General features: G+C 46.9%; 2 protein-coding genes across 9 annotated transcripts in view; one reads left to right on the top strand and one right to left on the bottom strand.

The window, feature by feature from the left end:
• The window catches only part of N4bp2 (NEDD4 binding protein 2), a 67,094-nt gene extending 65,688 nt beyond the window's left edge, over nt 1-1,406 (bottom strand). For 6 of the 8 annotated variants that reach the window (XR_004110697.1, XM_031342462.1, XM_031342463.1 and 3 more), the window contains exon 1: nt 652-787. The gene's annotated coding sequence lies outside the window, so the exon portion shown is untranslated. Of the gene's footprint in view, nt 1-651; nt 788-1,222 lie in introns of those variants that run through there. The other 2 variants (XM_031342464.1, XM_031342469.1) reach the window with 2 other exon arrangements.
• The window catches only part of LOC116104548 (basic proline-rich protein-like), an 11,044-nt gene extending 7,631 nt beyond the window's left edge, over nt 1-3,413 (top strand). The window contains exons 2-4 of the mRNA XM_031391078.1: nt 53-181; nt 243-1,079; nt 2,843-3,413. Coding sequence (XP_031246938.1) covers nt 53-181; nt 243-1,079; nt 2,843-2,875 — 999 coding nt within the window. The 3' untranslated portion in view covers nt 2,876-3,413. The remainder of the gene's footprint in view (nt 1-52; nt 182-242; nt 1,080-2,842) is intronic.
• Nucleotides 3,414-10,336: the final 6,923 nt, after the last annotated feature.

The following is a 10,336-nucleotide window of genomic DNA, read 5'->3' as shown; positions in this document are numbered from 1 at the left end:
AAGCGCAAGCGGGATAAACTGCTCCCCGGGTCTGACTCAACTCTCTTCGAAGCCCGGGTTTTCGGAGAGCGAGAGGGAAAGTGACGGCTGGGAAGGGGCGAGGGTCGCGGGTGCCCACGCCCGGAGGGAGGCGAGCCTGCCCGCGTGGAGAGAGCGCGTGTGTGCGAGCGAGCGAGCGAGCGTGCGTGCGGTTTGGAAGTGAGTAAATAAAACAGCTCTACGAGCACTACGAGTCCGGGCAGGCGGCCCGAGTTCCCACAAGGCTCGGCTTGGGAAACGGCGGGGCGCTCGCAGGGGCGCGAGGTCAAGTCCGGGCGGGAAGGCACCCGGGAGAGCCCTGGGGCGGGAGGGGTGTGTCGGGGCCTGGAGGCCCGCCAGGCGCTGGAGGCCGGGGAAGCTACAGCGGCGCCCGCCTTCGCTCGGCCTCGGGCCCCGCGCCAGGGCCCGCCTCCCCGCGACGCCTCACTCCCCTTCCGCCCGGCTCCCGGCCCGCGCCCGCCCGGGTTGCCGCGTCTCTCGCCGCCCGCCTCGGGCCCTCCTCCTCCGGGACTCCGCGCTCCCGGGATCCACCCCCCCTCCCGGTCTCTTCCTCGCCGGCCCCCTTCCTCCTCCCCGGGTCCCGCCGCCTGCCTCTCTGCCCTCCGCCTTTACCTGCTGCGGGAGCCGGGGCGTCGAGGGAGCGCCGCGGGGTCCACAACCCTTTCCCGCCGCCGCCACCACTCCGGCTCTCCGGCGCGGTGCGGGGCTGGCGAGCAGCTGTGTCCGCGGGAGGAGGCGAGGGGGGGGAGACGCGACGGCGAACGAGCGAGCGTGCGGAGCGAGGACACACTGCCGCTCTCCGTCCGACCGGGGAAGAGCAGCCGCGCAGGAGCCCGCCGCGAGAGGGCGGGTGGGCGGCCGCGTGGGGAGGGGTCTCGCGGCCGCCGCAATGGCTGCCACGTAGCCAGGTGGATCTCCGCCCCCGCCCCGGGGCCGCAACCTCTGCCGCTCCCCCACCCCGGGCACTCCAGGATGCGGCGGCCCCAGCCCGGACACCCGAGCCCACCGGGGCTGGCGCCTCGCCGGCTCCGTTAAGAGAAGTGAGTCCCGGGCCTGGCGGGAGGCGCAGCCTGGGACCCCGCGGCCCCCCGAGGGCTCCGGAGAAAGGCGGGCGCGGGACCCCCCTACCCCCGCCCGTGTGAGCGCCCCGGTGAGCCGCGGCCGCCCCGGGTCAAGCCCTCACCTCTCTCCCGAGCCCGAAAAGCAAAACAAGGTCGTTCTGGCCCGGGGCAGCGAGGGAGGAACTAGGAGCTGGGGCGGGCGGGCGGGACTGCAGCTGCGAGGTCGGCGGGGCGAGGCGCTGAGCCCCGCGCTGTCCCCCACGGGGGCCCGCTCACACGGGGCGGACGGGCGGCGGCGCCCCGCGGGAACAAAGGGCCCGCGCGCGGCCCCAGCCACCCGGACGGAGGCTGCCGGGACCCAGCCCGCGCCGCCAACGTGCGGTCAGAACCCGCTGGCCTGAGCCCAGAAGCGCTGCGGCCTCTGCCAGTGTGGAGCTGGGAGTTTTCTCAGGTGCCAAGAAAAAGCAACAGTGTTCCCTTCACTGTTAACGATCCCGGATTTATTAGCCCATCCCCTAAACCCGCTCCATGTTTTTCCTGTTGGACTCTGACTTGCCTGTTTTAATCTGTTCTGTCCTGATCGGAGTACAAAAGTGTCTCTCACCCTGGCCTTCTGATTAGTGATGGATGCTACTGGTCGTTTCGGGGGTTTTTAGTTCTGTTTTTGGTTTTTTGTGTGTGTGTGCCTGTTTTCTCCCAGAGTTTCCACACTCTTCGCAATTACTTTGTATTCTTTCACTGCTCCTCCCCCCGCCCCACACACACACATGCTGCGGTAGTAAAATAACCTCTTGATAAAGTATTCATCTACATCAGAGAGACAGATTATCTGTCAATTGTTATGGCAATTACTTAAACTCAATGTAGATTTGGAAAGAATACAAGTGGAAAAAAATCCCCTTTAGATCTGATTTGAACACTTTCACACTCAATGAGAAAAATGGTCTAGTGGGCTTTTTGTAGAAACTAGTGTATTTGAGCAAAAGAAACTAGTATATTTACGCAAAAAAATTTTCTGATGAAATCTCCCACACAGAAAAGAATACGAATGGATTTGTTTTTCATTTTCTTTGTCTTTTTAGAGATCTCTTGAATTTCAGTGTTTAAAAAAATAAAATACAAACACCTTTATTAAGGCCTATTCTAAATATCATAAACAAAAGAAATGTAATAATCCACAATCCCAAGCGTAAGCAGCTACTGCTGAGAACCCAACATTAATCTGTTTCTAAGCAGCTATTAGGTTAATAATTGTAATGTGTGCCACTTTTGAAATGAAAGAAACTTAGTAATTATAGGCTTCCAGCAAACCTAGCAAATTTATATTAATTTTGTTCACCTGAAATAGATGTTCAGCATGATAATAAAGACTTGTATTTAAGTTCTTGAATTTCCTTTGAACATCTGTTAAGGATTTATCACATCTTAAGTCTGAATAATAATAAAGGGATTCTAAAACATTCGAGAATATATTTCAAGGCACAACACCACCCAATCTGAATAATTTTTGCTTACTATGTCAAAAGAAACATATCAACCCCATAAGATTCTCACAGATGTAAGGAACAAAGCCATCTTTACCAGTGTTCACAATGCCATGCTTGCTTTATGAATAGTTACAAGGACTTCTCTTTCCTTATTGGCTCACATTCTAAGCCAATAGGAAAAGTACAACACATCTTTCAAAGGAGGAGACAGCATTGGAATAAATGGATTGTTTATCACATTCATTCTCTTTCCAGCTTAGATCCTGTGATGTCAAAGAGGACGTGTAAGAATCTTTGAATATCTGGACATAGGTGCTACTTCTCAGGGGTGCAGCTCCACCTTTGCAGTCTTCCAGCTGGCTATAGTATAATTGGTTATAATTGTGTGAAAGTAGTATTTAAAATACTAAATGAATATGAAGAATGACAAAATGCTACCAGCCAATACTTTTAATAATGAGGTGACTACTCAAATTTTAGTTAAGAAACTGGCCCTTAAGGAAATAGTGATTTGTAAACATTTTGGGAATATTTGGAATATATTTAATGTATAAGTTCTAAATTTGTTTGTATATATTATTTGTTTATATTTGCATTTGGAGCCTAAGTATGATTTCTTTGCAACAAAATAATCTATGGCACCTTTATTTTCCTCTGCCTTATTCTGCTTAATTCTAGTTTTTACAGGATTACCACTCTTGGAAGATAGATAGGTTGTTTCCTGCTCAGTGTTGTATGCTTCACTGCCAAATCCAGAAACTTGTACAAAATAAGCAGTGTGCTATGTAAAAGGTGGAATAAACATGCCCTGTGACAGGGAAATCCGTCTGCTTCTCTCCTTGGTTATATAATAGCAGATCAGTTGTTTTAGTTCCCGTGTCTTCTGATCTCACCTCTCATAAGGTCTGGGAATGTAGCTCAGTAACACTGCACTGTTCTTGCTTAGTGTATGAAGCCTCAGACTCTAAAAACTAAACAAGTCTCCTGGAAATGGGATAGTAGGTGCTACTGCTATTATCTAAAGAAAACACATTTCAGTAGATTTATCAGATGTCCTTACCACACAGACAGTGGTGGGGTCTGTGCCCTCACAATTGCTTCAGTACATCTTTCAAGTGACACTCTATTCTGTGATAACTTATCAACACATGTTAGAAACTCAATAATTGTAGATATGAGTGGGCTCAGTCATGAAGAAAATGTAATTTCCTACAATTACTCACTTATACACTTATAAAAAGCAGGTATTAACACTTAAAAGTTTTCAGGGTTGCAGATGTGTACAATTCATCAGGTTAAGTGTTTGACAGGAAAGTGTGAGGGCCTCATTTCAAATCCCCAAGTGGTTGTAATGGCAAGTGTACCTCCCTGTAGTCAGAACACCTGGAAGGTGGAGATGGGATTTCTCCTGCAGATCAGCTAGCTAGACTAGCTGTGTTTTCAAGTGAGATATCCTGACTTAATATATAAAGTGGCAAGAATGAAGATGCCTTGTGTCAGCTTCTAGCCATAAGCATACATGTAGCACCCACGCAAATGTGAACACGCACACACACATATACAACTCAGAAAAGACTATGAGGAAACCAATTAACTTTGAAAATTCAGTAAAGACGCATCTTTTGAGTTGCCAATATGAAGAATAGTTCAGGTTCCCAGAATCTATGTAAAAAAGCTGGGCAGATGTGGCATTCTTCTGTGATTGATTCCAGTTCTCAGCATCAGCAAGTCCAGACTAGCTCAACTGTGATTAAAGTCAGTTTTGGTTCTGTATATACACAAGCGCGCGCACACACACACACACACACACACACACACACACGCACACACACACGCACGGACACACACACACACATGGACATACACATTACACATACACAAAGCAAAGTAAAAAAAAAGAACCCTCAGGACAAATTTCCTGAGCACTAGAGAACTGTTGTGGATTCGGTTTAATGCTTGCAATTTAGGTTCCCAAAATTGGCCTAGAATCCCACATGTGAGATGCAGAGGGTCCCTGTCCCAACTGGTTCTGATTGGCAAATAAAATTACTATTGGCTGGGCAGGGAGACAGAGGGGGACTTTAGAATTTCAGGGCAAGGGGACTGAGGAAGAATTGCCAGTTATAGGAAGAGAGGCATACCAATCATGTAAGAACCAGGGAAGAGCAGCCCCAAGGACACCCCCCCAAATTGGATCTGGGGTAACAAAGATGGAATATAGATTTTAGTAAGTAGTCAGGAATACTGGAGAGGAGGCATTAGCAACATGGAAGGGGTGTGGGGGGGGGGTGTATGACTCAGGAATCCAGAGCATTGGGCCAGGTAGTGTGTGTGTGTGTGTGTGTGTGTGTGTGTGTGTGTGTGTGTGTGTGTGTGTGTGTGTGTGTGTATTATTCAGGAATCCAGAGCATTTGGCCACGTAGTGTGTGTGTGTGTGTGTGTGTGTGTGTGGTGTGTGTGTGTGTGTATGATTCAGGAATCCAGAGCATTGGGCCAGGTAGTGTGTGTGTGTGTGTGTGTGTGTGTGTGTGTGTGTGTGTGTATTATTCAGGAATCCAGAGCATTGGGCCAGGTAGTGAGGAACTCAAAGATTAAATCAACCACTGCAACAGAGAACATCTACCAAAAGAGATTTTATCTTTTTATTCTTGTTTCCTTTATTTTTAAGATGTGTTTTTCTATGTGTGTGTTCATCTATGTCAGGTACTTGCAGGACAGAAGCTAGTGTTGGATTCTCAGGAACTGGAGTCAATGACCTGTGAATAACCCAGACATGACCCAGGTCACCAAATTTGAGTCCTCAGAAAAACAATAAGCAGTCCTCAAAAAAGGAGCCATCTCTCTAGCCCCATTTTTGTCTTCATTTTGAGCTAGGTTCTCTGTAATTAACCCAAGCAGGCCTGGAATTCATGTTTCTGTATTTCTGCCCCTTGAGTATTAGGGTCCTGGTTGCAGACATCCCAACACAGCCAGAGGAGATAACTTACCAATAAGGAGGAATTGTGACGTAAGTGAAGTTTTCATGGACAAAATTAATCTGAGCATGTCTATCTTTCTCAGAGACATGACACTCAATGCTATGCTAGCTGTTCTCAAAGTTGTGAGAAAATATGTAATAACAGTGTAATAATAAGGAAGCTAAAATAAAGGGTGATAAAATAGGCTGTATTAGGGTTCTTTTTTTAAGATTTATTTATTTTATGTATATGAATACACTGTAGCTGTACAGATGGTTGTGAGCTTTCATGTGGTTGTTGGGAATTGAATTTAGGACCTCTGCTCACTCCAGTCAACCCTGTTCACTCTGGTCTGCTTACTCAGGCTCAAAGATTTTTTTTTATTATTATATGAACGTACACTGTAGCTGTCTTCAGACGCACCAGGAGAGGGCGTCAGATCTCATTATGGGTGGTTGTGAGCCACCATGTGGTTGCCGGGATTTGAACTCAGGACCTTCAGAAGAACAGTCAGTATTCTTACCTACTGAGCCATCTAACCGGCCCTGTATTAGGGTTCTTGAGAGTCAAAGAACTTAGGAAATGTCTCTATATATTAAGGGAATTTATTGGAATGACATACAGTCTGAAGTTCAGCTAGCCCAACAACGGGCGAGCTCCGAATGAAAAGTTCAAGAATCTAGTAGTTGCTCAGTCCCATGAGGCTGGATGTTTCAGCTGGTCTTCTGTAGAAGCTGGAATCCTGAAGAAGTAGGTTCCAACAGATGTGCTGGCAAGTCAGTGTGAGCAGGCAGAAAAAAAGAAGCTTTCCTTCTTCCATTGTCCTTATGAAGGCCTCCAGCAGAGGGTATAGCCCAGATGAAAGGTATGTACCACCATGCCTGGACTTGGAACTTACTGTGTCTCAGGCTGGCCTTGAACTCAGAGAGATTTATTAGCCTCTGTCTCCTGGGATTAAAGGCCTATACTACCTTGTCTGGGCCTAAGGTTTTCATGACCACTGTGCCTCAAGATCCAGGTCAAAAGCCTGTGTCTTCCAGCCTCAAAATCTGGATCACAGATGTGTCCTTCTACTTCTGGGTTGTAGTTCATTTCAGATGTAGTCAGCTTGTTAACCAGGAATGGCCATCACAGAGATTACCACAGAATGAGGATAACCCTAAATACTAAGATCTCTTGGGAAGATGGAGAAGTTGTCCTGGACCCTGGAGGAAATGTGTACTCTGTGAGAGCAGACTGACTCAAGAGAAGAATTTAGCAGGGCAGTGGTGGCGCACACCTTTAATCCCAGCACTTGGGAGGCAGATGCAGGTGGATTTCTGAGTTCGAGGCCAGCCTGGTCTACAGAATGAGTTCCAGTTCAGCCAGGGCTACACAGAGAAACCATGTCTTGAAAAACCAAAAAAGAAAAAAAAAAAAGCCTGGACCAGCAGCCCTGAGTCTGTCACTTTGGTAAGCCTCTCTCTCCCCTCAGCAGGAAATCTGTGAAGAGGTCAGAAAACACAGCACGTGCACCACTTCAGCTCTACCCCCAGGAAAGATGCTATCAGCAGACAAGAAGCAGCTCACCACTTGTAATCCATGTGAGAGGCAGAGGCAGGAGGAGCAAGAGTTCAGGGCCAGCCTACACATCAAATGTGAGACCAGCCTTTCTTAGAAATTCTATCCGTATTATGGAGTGAGGTTGCTATGCTCTGGTTCCATAATTTGCCCACTCTGGTCTTCCACCCTACTCCAGCTTCCTGCAACCAGACACTCTGTAACTAAACCTTCCTTGAAGCTTTCCCTACAAGACAAGAGTGTCTCCAGTCGGTGACCAAAGAAGCAATCTGCGTTCTATTCTTATTATCACAAATTAACAGTCTAGTTTGCAAGTCATTCTATGAGACAATACCAGGAAAACCTATGGATTCATGCAATTTTTAACTGTTTTTTTTTTTTTCTACATTATTGAGTCAGAGAAGTTCGTGATTGGCATCTGAGCCCTGAAGGGTTGATCCAAGTTCCTCCAGCCCTACAAGATTCAATCTCGTAGCAAGTTTTTATTGGCTGGGGTTCAACTTTCCCGTTTTCTAAGCACAACCTACGCCGTTACCCCTTAGCTTCTTCTCATGATCTCCTGTCTTCAGACTAGCCAAGGGATGGAGAGAGAAACATGCCAGCAAAGTTTTTCCAAAGCCATTATTTTCCTACAGTTCTATCCAATGAGAGGGAATTAAAAATGCATGTTTCTTTTCCCTCATGGCTCCTAATTGGGAAAGGATTAGTCATTAGCAGTTAGTTCTATGTGAAACAAGTCATGCCTTTTATTCTTGACCAAAGAACAGAAGAAATTAGGACAAGCCTCACAGGTCAGCTTCTCAATCGATCCTCCCTGACCAATTGTTGGACGGGAACTTTGCACTTGGTCTTAGCCACCTGTGTGGCTCAATAAGATTTATTTCTTGTTTGTTTGGGGTTTGTTTGTTTGTTTGTTCATTTTTCTAGACAGCATTTCTCTGTGTAGCTTGGCTGCCCTGGAATTTGCTCTGTAGACCAGGCTGGCTGGGAATTTAAAAAGCACCCTGCCTCTGCCTCCCACGTGCCAGGATTAAAGGCGTGTGCCACCACTGCCCATCCAAAGCCCAAGGTTTTGTGCATCCTACATATAAGCACCCTACAAACTGAGCCTGAGCCACATCCACAACCTTCACTTTTTATTTAGTCATAATTTCACACAAACAGAAAACTTACAAAGAAGAGGAGGAGGAGGAGGAGGAGGAGGAGGAAGACACTCTCCCGCCCAGCTTCCTGTAGTTTTAACTCACATAACTAGTCATCAGGGCCAGCTTGCTAAAAGTACAAAAACTATGGTTCCGTGTATCTCGGCACCCTGACAGAAGCCTAAAGATCTGAAGGTTTCCTGTTGTCTCTTTCGGTTTCTTTTCTTCTTTATTTATCTTATGTGTATAGGTGTTTTGTCTGCACACCAGAAGAGGGTATCAAATCTCATGGGACTAGACTTACAGATGATTGTGAGCTGCCTTGTGGATGCTGAGGATCAAACTCAGGTCCTCTGGGAGAGGAGCCCGTGCTCTTAATCACTAAGCCATCTCTCCAGCCTTCTTTCACAAGATTAAGTTCAAGGTACACTGGCCCTTGGCTTGGCACCTGAGGTATGACATCAAGGCGTCTGGAGTGTGTGGAAGACACTGTGTACCTCAAGCACCCAAGGGACTGAGAAGAGACACAGAGAAGGGTCTGGGAAGAGAAACAGCCCCCAAGGACATGTCTCAGGTGACCTACTTGCTCCAACTAGGCCTACCTTCTACAGGTTTCTTTTTTCTCATTAATTTATTGGCTTAACATATCCCGATCTCAGGCCCCAACCCTCCTCACCTCACCTCCTCCCCACCCCACCTGGCCTTAACCCAGTATCAAACCACCCTTCGAAAAATAGTACCACCAGCTGGTGACCCCATCTTCAGCACATGAACTTGAGGGAGAAATTCCACACTTGGCAAAACAACCACACTTCACTCATACTTAACCACCTTTTCTCCTAATGTACTTTTTCCTGTTCTAGGATCCAATCCAGAATTCCACATCAAGACTGGCCCTGTGCCCTCAGTCTCCTTCCCATCCTTTGACCTTGGTACATTTGACCAGAATTTGAATAGTCTCCAATTTATAAGAGCTTAATTTCCAGTGTTTAAGAAGATGTAAAAGGGGGACTAGAGAGATGGCTCAGCAGTTAGGAACACTGATTACTCTTCCAGAGGTCCTGAGTTCAGTTCCCAGCAACCACATGGTGGCTCACAACCAACTGTAAAGTGATCAGATGCCTTCTTCTGGTGTGTCTCAATACACCTTCAATGTACTTATATATGTAAAATAAATAATTATTAAAGAAGATGTAAAAGCTGCAAACATTCAGAAGACATTTTACTGGGAGTTTTGAACTTGGAGCTGGTGGTAGGTGGTGAGATTCCCTTCTGTGATGGGAGCAAAAACTGCAGCTCCCAGTCAGCCAGGGGATGACAAAGCCAGACACTCTACAGCGAGTGTAGACACAGTACTTTTCAGGGCAGGCAGGGTGACACAGCAGGTACAGGTGCTTGTTATTACACCTGATAATCTAAATCACTGGACATGGTGGAAGGAAAGAGAGTGAGTCAACGAGCCAACCCCCACAAGTCACATTCTTATCTCCATATAACAAATACACATCATACACACCAAAAAATAATAAGCGTTTTATGTTATTATATATTTTCAACTTATAATGATGCATAAAAGGTTCTAAGGTTCTCCAGTGTGTGTGTGTGTGTGTGTGTGTGTGTGTGTGTGTGTGTGTGTGTATAGTTTATTGGGGACTGGTTCATCCAGAGAAGTTGAATATTTTCCACAATGGCCATCTACAAGGTAGAATGTCAGAGAACTTGATTAGTCCAGGAACAGGATGTCTCAGAACCAGTAAGGCAGGTCATGTAGCCCCGAGTGTGAACCAAAGGGACCAAAGGGAACAGCTAATGCAAACTAAAGTTTGAAGCTGAAGAACCGGAAGTCTGATTTCTTAGATGCTTTGCCCACTCCACCAAGGAAAGTCAGAGACCACATACCCATTTCTTTTTTTGTTTTGTTTTGTTTGGTTTGGTTTTTTTTTGTTTTTGATTTTTGTTTTTTTGGGACAGGGTTTCTCTGTATAGCCCTGGCTGTCCTGGAACTCACTCTGTAGACCAGGCTGGCCTCAGACTCAGAAATCTGCCTGCCTCTGTCTCCCAAGTGCTGGGATTAAAGGCATGCACCACTA

This window comes from Mastomys coucha, unplaced genomic scaffold, assembly GCF_008632895.1.
Source record: "Mastomys coucha isolate ucsf_1 unplaced genomic scaffold, UCSF_Mcou_1 pScaffold22, whole genome shotgun sequence".
Taxonomy (NCBI): Eukaryota; Metazoa; Chordata; class Mammalia; order Rodentia; family Muridae; genus Mastomys; species Mastomys coucha.
This window is presented reverse-complemented; position numbering and strand designations above follow the sequence as displayed.